The sequence below is a fragment of the Marmota monax genome, unplaced genomic scaffold, assembly GCF_021218885.2.
Source record: "Marmota monax isolate L192 unplaced genomic scaffold, Marmota_monax_Labrador192_F-V1.1 WCK01_AAM20220418_F8-fsc00105, whole genome shotgun sequence".
In the NCBI taxonomy this organism is placed as follows: Eukaryota; Metazoa; Chordata; class Mammalia; order Rodentia; family Sciuridae; genus Marmota; species Marmota monax.
In genome coordinates, this window is record NW_026692947.1 from 5071767 (window position 1) to 5088728 (window position 16962).

At 43.2% G+C, this 16962-nt stretch overlaps 1 protein-coding gene across 3 annotated transcripts in view; it reads left to right on the forward strand.

Moving 5' to 3' along the window:
* Hhat (hedgehog acyltransferase) overlaps nt 1-16962 on the forward strand; it is a 344926-nt gene that overhangs the window by 76098 nt on the left and 251866 nt on the right. For all 3 annotated transcript variants that reach the window (XM_058581959.1, XM_058581958.1, XM_046452232.1), the window contains exon 7: nt 6101-6272. In XM_058581959.1, the coding sequence (XP_058437942.1) occupies nt 6101-6272 (172 nt within the window). The remainder of the gene's footprint in view (nt 1-6100; nt 6273-16962) is intronic.

The following is a 16962-nucleotide window of genomic DNA, read 5'->3' on the forward strand; positions in this document are numbered from 1 at the left end:
TACCCTTTCCCAAATGGTAGCAATTGCTGAGAGCAGGGTATTTGGAAAGGCAAATTAAAACCTTTCACTGTGACCTGGGAATAGTCAATGCAAAGTCAGTCTAGAAAATGGAAAAATGTTCAGTAAGGTACAAGGCAAATTAAAAAATCCAGGGGGTTTCTGTAGTTGACTAGAGAAGCCTATGGGGTTGCTTACCTGTGAAGAGGGGAGGGTTGAATGAGAAACAAATCTGGTGGTGAATGGGCTCCTTCAGGGAGGCCTCCAAGGAAAAGCCTGGGAAGGGGTGGAGAATGTTAGTTTGAAGAACTCTTAAGCAGAGTTTTCTCTGAATGAGTGCTTGAATAAGTGAACTAAGGAAATCAATGGTTATTTCTTAAATGGTCAGGTCAATTCTTAGACAAGGTCAGGTAGAAGAGTAAGGCTTCACCAGCAGGGGGCAGCAGAGCCCTACAGTGAAAACCAACCCAGGCAGGAGAAGCAGTTTGGGACACCACAAACTTAAAATGAGACAAAATGAGATGAGGCACAGCCCTAGTAAATGCCTGTGTCACCCAAACTTTTAAATGTTGACATACACAAGATGAAGTATAGAAGAGGTGACTTAAGTCGAAGCACGTGAAGTTTGCACTTAGCAGTGATGAATAGCTAAAAATTTTACCTGTTGGAGTCTCAGTGCTCAACTTGAAGTCCATTTCTGATGGCATTTAGAGTTTCAGGAACACGATCTTCAGCTATTTTTCTGTTATGCTTCTGTGGAACTCAAATACTGAGCAAGAGTGAAATTGGGGGATCCAGGAGGGTCTGAGAAAAGTAGAGTAGTTTACTTAGCTGGGAGCCTGAGGCCCCTGCAATTTAGAACAGGTGGACTGTGCTGGGTTGGGAAGAAGTTGGGCCAAGGGATCCTCCTTGTTGCGGGCCATGCTCCTGCCCTGGGCAGAGAGCCAGTGCCCAAATGGGGAACTTGCACCGAGGTTGAGAACAAAGGCTCTGCAGCCCAGCTCCTGGTCTCAGGCCCCTTTTCTGCTTTGGCTTGAGTGGGTTTTTCAAGTTACCTGATATGTGCCTCAGTTTCCTTTGAATGTGAGGACTAGTAGTACTTCCCTTACAGGATTGAGAGGATTAAATGGTTTTGTGTGAGTGACATAGCTTGACACAAATAGCATAAAGTGTTAACTACTATTACTGTTAAACAGAAGCATTTGGCAATTCCTGGGTAAGTTTAGGCCAGAACTGGGACCCTGGGTGTCCAACCTAGTGGGCAGGCATGGCAATGGGGGATTCTGGGAGCAACCATCTTGATCTCCAAAGAGCCAGTCCATCTTTTTGTAGAGAGATGAGGGCAGCTGCTGCAGGTATGGGGTGGTTTCGGTCTGAGTGGCTGTCAAGGGCTGGGCAGGCACCCAGTGTATAGGAGTCTGGAGAGTATCAGGAATAACATTATCTGTGATAATAGTGAGAACTTACTCTAAACTGGGCTTTCCATATTCTAGCTCCTTCAGTCCTCAGTCAACCCTATGAGGGTCTTCTGTTACCACTTTATAGATGAGCTAGAGGCAAAGGGAGGCTAATGGAATGTAGATTGAGTGGAAGAAATAGACATGAGCCTTGTGCCTCTGATTTGCTGTGACAGGAGTTTGAGGGGGATGGAGTGTGGTCTGGTGGACTTACTTGCAGGTCTGGAGGCTCCAGTTGGCCAGACCAGGATGACTCTGGAACAGCACCAGCTGCAGGCCCATGAGCAGTCGGGGGGAGACCAGTGTGCATCTCTAGCCTTGGCATGGGAGGCTGGGTTGGGGCCAGTGAGATTCTGATTAGGGAGTTATTTTAGTTTTTTGGTGTGGGAGTAGGGTTTGGTCTGTGACCACCAAATGCAAAGCAGCTACCCACCCACCCTGAAGGAATAAGGCTTCTGCCAGCAGATCCCTAGATCCAAGCAGACAGAAGTTGGTGGTTGGTGGCAGGGTGGAATAATTGGCTCTGGGTAAGGCCTTTGTTTGCTGCCCTCAAACATACGTGTTACTAGTGTGTGAAGGAAAAGAACCTTTTCATCTTTGAGGACTGTCATCTTTAATCATCAGAATATCTTTGAAAGGAGAAAGGCTTCCATATTCCCTTTCATGCAATTTGCATGAAATGAGGTTTTAAAGTATAATGCGTTTTAAAATGCACTTTGCAGATGAGTTAATGTGTTTTTTCTTTTTTTCTTAAATGGAGCCTGAACTTAAAATTCCCTTGATGGCACTTTCCAATGGTCTGCAGGTTGACAATCCCCTAGGTTGGAAATCTCTCAAATGAAATGCTTTACATGCAGACGAGAGTGCAGCCCTGCTCATTAGCTGAGCTGTGTGTCGAGTGTCTGCTCTTCCCACTGCTTGGTGCTTTAAAGAAGAGTCCATTAGACTCAAGGTACAAGTGGATTATAATAATGGCACAACCCTACGGACAGACAAAAATGACCTTCTTTTTAGGTAAAAGCAAATAGAATGAAAAAGTTGGGTTATCCCCCTCTTCCTGTATGTATTTGTACAGTTAAGGAATGTTTGCTTTGCTTTGAATGAGGCCCTCATCTAAAAGGGAGCATTGTAGAGAGAGATCCAGCCTTTTTGGTCCTGTTGTGACACATAATTATGCTTTATCAAACCTGGTAGGGAAGTTTTGGCCTGAGGAAAGTAGGTAAGTCATTATTAGGAGGCAGTCAGCCATACACGGTGCCTCATGGTTCTTGATAATTACAGATATTTGTCATTTTTAGGTTGCACATGGTTCGGGGAGGGTAAGGAGGCCTTACCTTGAACTGACATTGAAGTGAGATTGCCTGGAGCCCAGAGGTGAACTGGGAAGGTGTGTTTTCTGGATAGCCTGGCAGAGATGTCCTGGATTTCTGCAGGGCCACCTCCACTCCAGCTGTTCTCTAATCCCAGGGATGGGGCTACACATTGATGGGGCCCTGTGGCTTCAGGTGTAGGTCTCGTCTGCAGGGGACCTGAGTTTAGGGTAGGCGTTTGCTCAGAGGCCTTCAGCCTGTGTGCAGAGCTACTCATTTAGAAACCAGAAACATTCTGTTGTGTGAAGATTGTCTCCTGCCAACATTGCTTTTGGGGCCATTATCACATTCAGCCAGATGACTTGCTTCTGTCCAAGACCATAGGCACTGAGAAAGATGTGTCTGTTGCTCTAGAATGATTTTTGGTGCCTCTCAATATTTTGTCCTTGTTAGTGGCTTGGTGTGAACTCTCAGCCTCCACAGATGAATGGATTTCATGCATTTTAGCCATCCAAGCTGCTATAATGAAAGTCGACTCCCCCTGCCCTCAAATCCTGGAGGCTAGGAAGTCTAGGATTGAGGCACCAGTAATCTTGGGGTCTGGTGAGGATCCACTTCCTGGTTTACAGAAGACCTTCTTCTCATTGTGTCACCACATGGTGTAAGGGATAGGTCTTTGGGGTCCCTTTTCTAAGGGTGCTAATCCCAGTTATGAGGGCTTTGTGCTGGTGACCTCATAAGGTCAAAGGTCCTACTTCCTAATACCGTGACTGAAGAGCTAAGATTTCTACATATGAACTTCAGAGGGACATTGAAACTACAGCACTGTTTGTGTATTGGGGTTTTCTGAGCTGCTGGTGGTCATTAAGACAATAGATTTGCTTCTGTGAGTTGGGGAAAAAGTTAGAAAGTGAACAAAGAAAACTTGGTACGTGGCTAAGAAGTTGAAAGGAGGAGGTGGGAAGGTAAGGAGACGTAAAGATGACTCTAGCATAAAAGAATACATGATCATAGAAGATGTTGGTCTTTGTGAGGTAGGCTTCCTGGGAAAGTCCTGGTGCTAGGCATCATTTTAGAAGCAGGGTGCAGAAATCCAGGGACTTTGAGTGTTTTCCTCACCAGCAGAGGGTCAAAGTTTTCACCGTATTGTAAAATTACATTACTTTGCCCAAATTACAGAAAGAATTGATTTTTAATTGTTAACAATAACTAAAATCTCACTATCCAAAGATGATTGTTGTGATTTGGATGTTTTTTATCAGCCTTTCATGTTATATACAGTGAACAAAAATTATTTTCATGGCTCTATAATACCAAAGGACACTCATATTGGATCAATCCTCTACTATAGGATATTTGGTTTTTTTTTTTTTTTGTTGTTGTTCTCAAATAGCAGGTATTAATGAGCTGGCAGATGTTACAGCATTAGGATGTACTGATCGACTGTCTTGTAGGTCCATTGCTGTGGACTTTGTAGGGCCTCTCAGAGCATGTGTGCTGGAGGTGGATTTTGACGAGAAACTGTTCTTGTTTTATGCCCAGAAAGGGGGTCTGCCCTGGTCATTGTTGTACAGCTGTCATTGCAGCTACCTCTGACCACTACAAGTACCGGGGTAATCCTCCTCCTTGGAGACCCCTTCCCAAATAGTGCTCTTCCGGTCAAAGCCTGCCAGGTGAATCCTTCAATAGCAGATGCCATTTGTTTCCTAACAATTCAGTCTGGTTTGGCTGGACAGAATGTCTTCCTGAGGTGAACTGAGGGGAAACAAAAGAAGAAATTCCTATTAGTTTTGTGAGTTTACATGAACAAGATATAAACCAATGAACTCTCCAGGGTGTAGCCAAACAGATGGCAAGTGGGAAAAGTCCTTTCTGCTACTTACTGTAATGCTGCTGAGCCAGCCAGAATTTCTTAGCATGGCTTCTTGGTGTAGCAGTTTGAGAAAGTGGTAGACTGTATGTTAAGTTTCCTGGCCTAGAGCTCTCCCTTTGCCAGCTGCTGTACCTTGGTGGTTAGAGGGGAGAGAGAAGCTGAGGTGGCATCTTGGGGTCGTCAGCTAGGTTGGCCTTTCTGGTTTACTTGGTGTCTTGAGCCCCACATGTCAGAAGTGAAGCCAAGTCTACTTCCTCTTTCAGCCTGTTTGCAGGTTCAGCTTTTTGTTTGGCATGGCCTCACCTCTGAATCTCAAGGCAGCCTCCAGCCCAGTAGACCCGAGATCTCGTAAGATCCAGAAAACTACTTAACTGCTCTCTGGTTTATCTGTGTGTGTGTGTGTGTGTGTGTGGGTGTGTGTGTGTGTTTTTCTATATGGTGGTATAAGGATGACATTGAATTCACGTCAAATTGAATAGCAAGTTTATGAATTCTAGAATCGGTTTAGATTATTGTATATTGCTTGTGCAGTAGATGAGACTTCACAACTAGGCTGCTTTGGTAGAACTGTGATGCGGTGTTGTGCCCCCCCCCCCCCAATATTGTCCTCATATATTGAGGATAATCTCAGCATAGGCTGAGCATCTCAAATTTGAAATGCTTTAAAATCTGAAAGTTTTGGGACAGATTTTCAGACTGGGCACTCAACTAGTAGAGTCTGTGTAAATAGTCTAAAATCTGAAAAATTGAAATACTCTTGGTCCCAAGCATTTCAGATAAGGGCTAGTGGGACTGTAATTTCTCTCTGAACAACATGAACACCTCTCTTACCTTTGATGTTTGGCCATGAACTTTCTTTCTCTTCATGCTGCCCTGAAGCTGGTGTTCTAAGGTTTGTGTTACAATTTGATCTTGACTTAGACTCTAAAGTCTTGTGTTCTTAACTAATATATTGCTGCTGAGCAGGACACATATCACTGTTAGGTTGACTTTATTTCAAAAACAACTTTAGGTAAAATAACACACACTCTTAATATCTTTCTTTCTCTCTGTCTTAGGCTGGCTCCCACTCTTTCTCTTGTCAGCTGGTGCCCCTTCCTGACTTAGCCTGACTCTACAGACATGAGTGAATGTAGGAAGAAGACAGATAGGTTGACACCTAGATTCCACAGATGCCAAGGTCCCCGGGGTGGGGTTTCAGGGGCAAAATACATTAAGCGCTGCCTCCCAGCCAGGTAGCTTGTTGGTTGGTCCCACCCTATTCCTTTTCTGGGACAGTCTTCCAGCTCAGATATGACGTTTTTCACCCAATAAAATGGTTTCCAAGGCAACCCAACCTTCTGTTAGCAGAAATGGCAATAATTTTTGAGCAGTTTATTAAAAACATCATTGAAGGGACTATCTGAAGGTTTTGGAAATCAAGGCACCATCTAATACCACCTTCTCCTTTGTTTCCATTTTAGATGCAGCAGCAAGAACTCTGCTCCCTGAGGGACAGCCTCTGCGTCCTTGCCCGGGGCCTGGGCCGCCTTCTCTGCTGGTGGGGGCTGGCTGAGCTGATGGCTCGCCTCATGTACATGCATGCCATCTACAGCAGCATCCCCCTTCTGGAGACCGTCTCTTCCTGGACCTTAGGTAATTGTGGAAATCACTGTCGCTAGGACAAGCACCAGTGGTTGGCTTCCGAATTAAGTGGGTGCAGGGTGGGAGAGGTTCAGGGTGCTGTGGCTTTGCACAAACCTTTTATTTTAAACCTTTCCCTCTTGTGGCTAAGATTATACATGTGAGAAGTTTGTGTCTGGAGGTGTGGCCTGGGAGTGAAGAATGTAGTGACCCCCTCCTTGTCGCAGAATCCTACCCAGCTTAGAAGGATGTGCATCTTGATATGTGGCTGCATTGCATTTGGCATTAGAGAGCAGGAGTTGCTGGGGGCAGCCTTGGAGTCCATTCTAAGAGAAAGCACTCCAAGACTGAGTTATTCTACAGTCATCGTTTTCCTTTTTGTGTGATACGAAGGAAGGAGTGTGAGCTTTAACATCAGACAGACCTAGGTTTGAACCCCAGTCCACCAGCCAATAATGGGCTTTGGTGTCTTATTGAGTGTTAGCATCCTAGTGTCTAAAGTGAGACTTATCTTTGCAGAGTTTTGAGGATTTCATAAAATAATGCACTTTAAGAATGTACTCATAGTGTCTGGTGCACAGGGTAAGTGAGGGGTGTGTTTGTGCACTTGTGTGTGTTCCCTTGGCTTCTTTCTTCTCTACCCCTCTTCTCTCCATCTGCCTGCAAGGTGGGGTGAAAGCCTTATTTCCTCAGTAGGACATAGCCTCCGGTATAGAATTTGTGAAGAAACCTGTCCTTTATTCCTCTGGCCCAAACAACAGTGTGTTGCCCTGTTCAGGACTACCTCTCCTCCTTGCCTTGTTTTGCTCCTTTGGAGAACTCCAGCAGTGGCCGAGTTCTGCCTGTGGTCTGACCTCTAGCTTTTAACGACAGCTGGGGGTGTGTGATCTTCCAGGCAGATTAAGCTGCTCCCTGCCAAGGGCAAGAGTAGAAGCCTGTTTTATCTGTTCGGTGACTTATAGATTTATAAATCTTGATTGTCCTTGGTTTCACACATGCTTAATCAGAATGTTTTAAGGAGAAAAACTGTTAGGATTGAAAAATGCCAAACAGTTTAAATGAGTCTCTTCTTTCCCAGTAGATTTTTTTTTTTTTTAAACTAGCTTTGTGCAGCTTCTTGCAGCATTTTCCTTGACAGAAGAAGGTTCTTTTAATTTTTTTTAGTGTGTAATAACTACAGATTTATGGGACATGATGTGATGTCGGTACATACATTGAAGGCATACTGATCAAATTGGAGTGATTAGCATTTCTCTATCATTTCTTTGGAGCATTTGAGTTCCTTCTAGATCTTTTGTAGGTGGGGTTGATACTGTCAGGTTTTAATGATATGATGAGACAAATGGAATAGGGTTAAATAGCCTAGACTAAATCAGTTGTAGAGCATCCAAATTAAAGGAATTTCTGTTGGAGTCTTTTTTTTTTTTTAAATTTTTTATTGTGGGTTGTTCAAAACATTACAAATTTCTTGACATATCATATTCCACACTTTGATTCTAGTGGGTTATGAACTCCCACCTTCACCCCATACACAGATTGCAGATTCACATCAGTTACACATCCATTGATTTGCAAATTGCCATACTAGTGTCTGTTGTGCTCCGCTGCCTTTCCCATCATCCACCCTCCCCCCTCCCCACCTCTCCCCTCCCCTCCCCTCCTCTCTCTCTACCCCCTCCACTGTATAACCCTGAGGGTCTCCTTCCATTACCGTGCAATTTACCTTCTCTCTCCCTTTCCCTCCCACCTCTCATCCCTGTTAAATGTTAATCTTCTTCTCCTGTTCTTCGTCCCTACTCTGTTCTTAGTTACTTTCCTTATATCAAAGAAGACATTTGGCATTTGTGTTTTTAGGGATTGGCTAGCTTCACTTAGCATAATCTGCTCTAATGCCATCCATTTCCCTGTAAATTCTATGATTTTGTCATTTTTTAATGCAGAGTAATACTCCATTGTGTATAAATGCCACATTTTTTTTATCCATTCGTCTATTGAAGGGCATCTAGGTTGGTTCCACAGTCTTGCTATTGTGAACTGTGCTGCTATGAACATCGATGTAGCAGTGTCCCTGTAGCATGCTCTTTTTAGGTCTTTAGGGAATAGACCGAGAAGGGGAATAGCTGGGTCAAATGATGGCTCCATTCCCAGCTTTCCAAGAAATCTCCATACTGCTTTCCAAATTGGCTGCACCAATCTGCAGTCCCACCAGCAATGTACAAGTGTACCCTTTTCCCCACATCCTCGCCAGCACTTGTTGTTGTTTGACTTCCTAATGGCTGCCAATCTTACTGGAGTGAGATGGTATCTTAGGGTGGTTTTGATTTGCATTTCTCTGACAGCTAGAGATGGTGAGCATTTTTTCATGTACTTGTTGATTGACTGTATGTCCTCCTCTGAGAAGTGTCTGTTCAGGTCCTTGGCCCATTTGTTGATTGGGTTGTTTGTTCTCTTATTGTCTAATTTTTTGAGTTCTTTGTATACTCTGGATATTAGGGCTCTATCTGAAGTGTGAGGAGTAAAGATTTGTTCCCAGGATGTAGGCTCCCTATTTACCTCTCTTATTGTTTCTTTTGCTGAGAAAAAACTTTTTAGTTTGAGTAAGTCCCATTTGTTGATTCTAGTTATTAACTTTTGTGCTATGGGTGTCCTATTGAGGAATTTGGAGCCCGACCCCACCGACTGTAGATCGTAGCCAACTTTTTCTTCTATCAGACGGCGCGTCTCTGATTTGATATCAAGCTCCTTGATCCATTTTGAATTCACTTTTGTGCATGGCGAGAGAAAGGGATTCAGTTTCATTTTGTTGCATATGGACTTCCAGTTTTCCCAGCACCATTTGTTGAAGATGCTATCCTTCCTCCATTGCATGCTTTTAGCCCCTTTATCAAATATAAGATAGTTGTAGTTTTGTGGATTGGTTTCTGTGTCCTCTATTCTGTACCATTGGTCCACCCGCCTGTTTTGGTACCAGTACCATGCTGTTTTTGTGACTATTGCTCTGTAGTATAGTTTGAAGTCTGGTATCGCTATACCGCCTGATTCACACTTCTTGCTTAGCATTGTTTTTGCTATTCTGGGTCTTTTATTTTTCCATATGAATTTCATGATTGCTTTCTCTATTTCTACAAGAAATGCCGTTGGGATTTTGATTGGCATTGCATTAAACCTATAGAGAACTTTTGGTAATATCGCCATTTTGATGTTAGTTCTGCCTATCCATGAACAGGGTATATTTTTCCATCTTCTAAGATCTTCTATTTCTCTCTTTAGGGTTCTGTAGTTTTCATTGTATAAGTCTTTCACCTCTTTTGTTAGGTTGATTCCCAAGTATTTTATTTTTTTTGAAGATATTTTGAATGGAGTGGTTGTCCTCATTTCCATTTCAGAGGATTTGTTGCTGATATACAGGAATGCCTTTGATTTATGCATGTTGATTTTAAATCCTGCCACTTTGCTGAATTCATTTATTAGCTCTAATAGTTTCTTTGTAGAGCCTTTTGGGTCTGCTAGATATAGAATCATATCATCTGCAAATAGTGATAATTTAATTTCTTCTTTTCCTATTTTTATGCCTTTAATTTCTTTCATCTGTCTAATTGCTCTGGCCAGTGTTTCGAGAACTATGTTGAAGAGAAGTGGAGAGAGAGGGCATCCCTGTCTTGTTCCAGATTTTAGAGGGAATGCCTTCAGTTTTTCTCCATTCAGAATAATGCTAGCCTGAGGCTTAGCATAGATTGCTTTTACAATATTGAGGTATGTTCCTGTTATCCCTAGTTTTCCTAGAGTTTTGAACATAAAGGGATGCTGTACTTTGTCGAATGCTTTTTCCGCATCTATCGAGATGATCATATGGTTCTTATTTTTAAGTCTATTGATGTGGTGAATAACATTTATTGATTTCCGTATATTGAACCAGCCTTGCATCCCAGGGATGAATCCTACTTGATCATGGTGTACAATTTTTTTGATATGTTTTTGTATCCGATTCGCCAGAATTTTATTGAGGATTTTTGCATCCAGGTTCATTAGAGATATTGGTCTGTAGTTTTCTTTCTTTGAAGTGTGTTTGTCTGGTTTAGGTATCAGGGTGATGTTGGCCTCATAGAATGAATTTGGAAGTTCTGCCTCCTTTTCTATTTCCTGAAGTAGCTTGAAAAGTATTGGTATTAGTTCTTCTTTAAAGGTTTTGTAAAATTCTGCTGTATACCCATCCGGACCTGGGCTTTTCTTAGTTGGTAGTCTTTTTATGGTTTCTTCTATTTCCTCGATTGATACTGGTCTGTTTAGGTTTTCTATACTCTCCTGACTCAATCTGGGCAGATCATATGACTTAAGAAATTTATCTATGCCTTCACTATCTTCTAATTTATTGGAGTATAAGGATTCAAAATAGTTTTTGATTATCTTCTGTATTTCTGAAGTGTCTGTTGTGATATTGCCTTTTTCATCCCGTATGCTAGTAATTTGAGTTCTCTCTCTTCTTCTCTTCGCTAGCATGGCTAAGGGTCTGTCGATTTTGTTTATTTTTTCAAAGAACCAACTTTTAGTTTTGTCAATTTTTTCAATTGTTTCTTTTGTTTGGATTTCATTAATTTCAGCTCTGATTTTCATTATTTCTTGCCTTCTACTTCTTTTGCTGTTGTTTTGCTCTTCTTTTTCAAGGATTTTGAGATGAAGTATGAGATCATTTATTTGTTGGTTTTTTCTTTTTTTAAGGAATGAACTCCAAGCAATGAATTTTCCTCTTAGAACTGCTTTCAATGTGTCCCATAGATTCCAATATGTTGTGTCTGTGTTTTCATTTATCTCTAAGAATTTTTTAATTTCCTCCTTGATGTCTTCTATAACCCATTGATCATTCAGTAACCTATTGTTCATTCTCCAATTGATGTATGCTTTTTCCTTCCTTCTTTTATCGTTGATTTTCAGTTTCATTCCATTATGATCAGATAAGATGCATGGTATTATCTCTACTCCTTTATATTGTCTAAGAGTTGCCCTGTGACATAATATATGATCTATTTTTGAGAAGGATCCATGTGCTGCTGAGAAAAAAGTGTAACTGCTTGATGTTGGGTGGTATACTCTATATATGTCAATTAGGTCTAGGTTATTAATAGTGTTATTGAGTTCTATAGTTTCCTTATTCAACTTTTGTTTGGAAGATCTGTCCAGTGGCGAGAGAGGTGTGTTGAAGTCTCCCATGATTATGGTGTGGTGGTCTATTAGACTCTTGAACTTGAGAAGAGTTTGTTTGACGAACATAGCTGCACCATTGTTTGGGGCATAAATATTTATGATTGTTATGTCTTGTTGGTGTATGGTTCCCTTAAGCAGTATGTAGTGTCCCTCTTTATCCCTTTTGATTAACTTTGGCTTGAAATCTATTTTATTTGATATGAGTATGGACACTCCTGCTTGTTTCCGAAGTCCATATGAGTGATATGATTTTTCCCAACCTTTCACCTTCAGCCTATGTATGTCTTTTCCTATCAAATGCGTCTCCTGTAGGCAGCATATTGTTGGGTCTTGTTTTGTGATCCATTCTACTAGCCTGTGTCTCTTAATTGGTGAGTTTAAGCCATTAACATTTAGGGTTATTATTGAGATATGGGTTGTTCTTCCAGCCATATTTGTTTATTTCTGTTACTAAACATTGTTTGTTTTCCTCTTTGATTATTCCCCCCCCCCTTTACTGTCCTACCTCCCACTGTTGGTTTTCATTGTTATTTTCCATTTCCTCTTCCTGTAATGCTTTGGCGAGGATGTTTTGAAGAGATGGTTTTCTAGCTGCGAATTCTTTAAACTTTTGTTTATTGTGGAAGGTTTTAATTTCATTCTCCATCCTGAAGCTTAATTTCGCTGGATACACAATTCTTGGTTGGAACCCATTTTCTTTCAGTGTTTGAAATATGTTATTCCAGGATCTTCTAGCTTTCAGAGTCTGTGTTGAAAGATCAGCTGTTATCCTGATTGGCTTACCCCTAAATGTAATCTGCTTCCTTTCTCTTGTAGCTTTTAAAATTCTCTCCTTATTCTGTATGTTGGGCATCTTCATTATAATGTGTCTAGGTGTGGATCTCTTATGATTTTGCACATTTGGCGTCCTGTAGGCTTCTAGGATTTGGGATTCTGTCTCATTCTTCAAGTCTGGGAAGTTTTCTGGTATTATTTCATTGAATAGACTGCTCATTCCTTTGGTTTGGAGCTCTGTACCTTCCTGTATCCCAATGACTCTTAAGTTTGGTCTCTTAATGTTATCCCATATTTCTTGGATGTTCTGCTCATGGTTTCTTAACAGTCTTGCTGAGCTGTCTATGTTCTTTTCCTGTTGAAATACTTTGTCTTCATTGTCTGATGTTCTATCTTCTAAGTGTTCTACTCTGCTGGTAGTATTCTCCATTGAGTTTTTAAGTTGGTTTATTGCTTCCTGCATTTCTAGGATTTCTGATTGCTTGTTTTTTATAACCTCTATCTCCCTGTATAGTTGATCCTTTGCTTCCTGGATTTGTTTGCGTAATTTGTTGTCAAAGTGATCTTTCATTGTCTGATTTTGCTGTTTAATGTCTTCCTTGATACTCCAGATCATCTGAAGCATGTATATCCTGAATTCTTTATCTGACATTCCATCTGCTGCAGCTGTTACCTCTTCTAAAGTTGCGTTGACCTGCATTGCTTGTGGTCCTTTCTTTCCTTGTCTTTTCATACTGCTTGCGTATCTTTCCTGCAGGTGCGGGTGGCGGCTCTGCTCTCTCCTTATTCCAATTGGGGTGTCGTGGCTACCACGCCAGCAGGTCACTGGGCCTGTTCTGGGAGCTGGTGGCGGCTCTGTTCTGCCCCTACTCCAATTGGGGTGACGAGTGTACCACGCCGGCAGGCCACCGGGCCTGATCTGCCGGTCGGTTGCAGGTTTGCGTACCCTGCAGGCGCGGGCGGCAGCTCTACTCTGCCCCTACTCCAAATGGGGTGACGTGTCTGTCTTACCAGCAGGCCACTGGGCCTGTCCCGCTGGTCGGTCGCAGATCTGCCCACCTTTCGGGCACGGGTGGAGGCTCTGCTCTGCCCCTACTCCAATTGGGGTGTCGTGACTACCCCGCCTGCAGGACGCTGGGCCTGTTCCTGGCAAGGGAGGCGACTCTGCTCTGTCACTACTCCAATTAGGGTGGTGTTTGTACCACGCCGGCAGGCTCCTGGGCCTGATCCGCCGGTCTGTTGTAGGTCTGCCTACCTTGAAGGCGCGGGCGGCGGATCTGCCCTGCCCCTCCTACCACGCCTGCGGACCCCTGGGCCTGATCTGCAGGTTGATCACTTGTCTGCTCACCCTGCGGGCACGGGTGGCGGTTCCGCTCCGCCCCCACTCCAATTGGGGTCACGTGACCACCACACCGGCAGGGCCTGATCCGGGCGTGGGAGAAGGATCTGCTCTGTCCCTACTCGAGTTGGGGTGACGTGTGTACCACACTGGCAGGCCACTGGGCCTGACCCGCCAGGCTGTCACAGGTCTGTTTACCTTGCAAGCGCGAAGGGCGGCTCTGCCCTGCCCCTCCTACCACGCCCATGTACTACTGGGTCCTGGGTCTGCCCACCTGGCGGGTGTGGGTGGCGGCTCCGCTCCGCCCCCTCTCCAATTGGGGTCACGCGGTCACCACGCTGGCGAGCCGCTGGGCCTGCTCCGGGGGCTGGCGGCGGCCCGGCTCCTTCCCTCTGGCTCGAGGACAAATTGAGGAGACTCGGGTGACTGAGCCTCACCCCCCTTACCAGGAGACCAACTGCTTATGTCACCGCTGGTATTGATGAAGATCTCTCCTCCACCGCTTTCTGCTGACATCAGATCTCTGCCATGTTGGTATCCTATGCGAATGGCAGCATTTCGTTCCCCTTGCTGGGCAACCCAAGCAACGGGTGAGTCCTGACCGGCCCTCAGCAGGACCCGGACCGAGACGCAGTTTCCGCGGGCTCCTAGCCCCGGTCCAGGGAAGTTCCGGGAGCTGGAACTTGGCCGCTCCGTGCTCGGTGTAAGCTCCTATAAGTGTAAGCTCCAAGAAGCAGTCCCCGCGGGCTCAGTTCCGGGAGCCGGAATTCGGCCGCTTAGTGCTTGGTGTATGCTCTGATAGGAGCAGGGTCCAAGAAGCAGCCTCCGCAGGCTCCGCAGCCCTGGGCCAGGGCGGTTCCGGGACGGTTCCGGGAGCCGGAACTCGGCCGCCCCGCGCTCGGTTTTCGCTCCGATAAGATCAGGTTCTAAGAAGCACCCAGGCGCTGAACCCTAGCAATCTGTCTGCAAGCCGCAGGCGAATTGCAGCCTGAAATTACCTGATCTATGGCTGAATGAGCTGCGGTCAGTCGAAAACAGGTATGGTGACGTCAGCTTTCCAACATGGTGGCTGCTGGCCTCCTCTGTGGTCTGACCGGTGTGGAGAACTGAGATGGACCGCTTCCTTCCCCCGTCTCGAACCCAGAATTTAGCCCTGAGTACGGTGCTTGCACTGCTGGCAGAAACTGCAGCGCTGTATCCCTGCGTCGCTATCTCCTCCTGTACTGATATTTTAAATTCAAGTTTACTTACTGTTTCTTAGCACCTTAGATTTTTGTTTGTGCCTTTTTACTTTAAATCAATGAGAATTTTTGTTCCTGATTACATAACTGTTGACTTATTTGTTCTATTCATGCTATACATAAAATAGTCTCATAATTACACTTAGTGGTTATATTTTGAGTCATAATGCTGAGTAACATTTTATAAGAAATAATTTCAGTTCTTTTTGCTGTTATAATGTATACTAAGTGAGTATATACTGCATTCAAACTATTTGAAGTAGTGTTCAAAATTTGTGATCATTACTGCTTTGATATTTGAGATTAATTTTTGAATTTTGGATATATCTTTGTGTTTAATTGTCAATTATTTGAATTTTCTTTGGTACCTTTGGTACTTCATATTTGCAAGGTCTTTTTCAGTTTCCTGTGTGTATACATACATATTGATATATGTGTATGCATAAACAGTCCTTGGTATCCATGGAGGGGTTGGCTCCAGGACTCCCCCTTGAAGTTCAAAATCTGCAGATACTTGGGTTCCTTCTATAAAATGGCACATAGCCAACACATGTCCTCATGTGTCCTTTAACTCGTGTCTAGATTACTTATAATTCCTAAAACTATATACATGGCATTTATATTGTATTATCTAGGAAATAATGACAAAAAATCTGTTCATGTTCAGTACAGAAACAATTTTTTTGAATATTTGATTTATGGTTGATCAAAAACATAAATGTGAAACTCACAGATAAGGAGAGCTGTGTTTTCAAACATGTTAAGCATTTTGTGTTCTAGAGCTATAGATGATTTAAAATATCTTAGTCTCACTCTCCATCTCACTATCAATGTTCACCCATGTTCTAGGGGTTCTGATTGTGAATTCATGTTCTTTGCCATTTTTGTCTTTGGAATTCTTTAGCATCTGGATTTGGAATATGTGCATCCAGAGGAGGTTTATTTCTGCCAGCTCCCTGGAGGTGTTAGCACCTTGGTGCTACTTTAAAGTTCTGGCTTGGGTTTTTGGGGCTATGTGGGTCATGGGAATTTTGGCCTTTGGAAATCTAGATTTTTGTGGAATCTCATCCTAAGCTCCTCTGTAATGTGGGCTCCAAGTGTTGCCGCCAATCCTCACATGTGGCTGATGTAAAGTCAAGGGCCTCAGGGTCTGACAGATGCAACCATGGCAAAGACAAGCAGCTCTGCTCACCCATCTTTCTGCTTGGGTTGTTTTTATGTTTCTGCCCTCCAAGGACTTTATTCATTTTCCAAATAGCTGGTTATATATTTAAAAGTATGCTTTTAAATATTTTATCCAACATTTAAATGTTCTCAGGGATGGTTATCTGGATGGGTACTCTGCTATCTGGCCATAAATGCAAGTCCCCTGTGCCTCTTTGTAAGAAGAAGGCAAATCTCCCAAGAAGTCCCCCAGCAGCCTTTTTGGTAGCTCATGGCGCAAACTGGGTCATACTCCACCCATGTTGTAGTCGGGCTCCCACAAAGGAAACGGGTGCCTGTGATTAGCTGAGAACCAGGAATTTCTTCTAGGTCACGTGGGGAAGAGGTCAGACACATGAAAGAACTTGCACCCTCAACATTGAGGACTGGAAAAGGGAGTTGTTTGGGCAACCAGTAATGTTCATCCATTTCTGAATGCAAAATAGCAGCACAGTGTTTTTTTTTTTTTTTTTTTGGACTTTTTATTTATTTTATTTTTTTTAAATTTTTTATTGTTGGTTGTTATAGCACAGTGTTTTGGAAATTTAAAAAATTAACATGAGGGGCACCCAGGAAAAAATTGTTTCATGTCATTCTTAAATCAATTTTGGGATCGTAATTTGTAAGGTGACTACATCCCATTTTAAAGATCTGTTTTAGATCTATCGACTTGGCATAATATCTATTTGCTTTTTCCCCCTAAAGTGTCCTGATTTGATTAAAACAGTCACCATCTTAATAATTTTCTCTTTGCCAATCTGTACTCTATTCTTTTAAAAATATTTTTAAAATTGTAGATGGACACAATGCCTTTATTTTATTTTTTATTTTTATGTGGTGCCAGATTGAACCCAGAGCCTCACGCAGGCTAGTCAAGTGCTCTACCACTGAGCCACAACCACAGCTGCCCAGTACTGCATTCGTAGTCAAATCCTGACTCCAGATA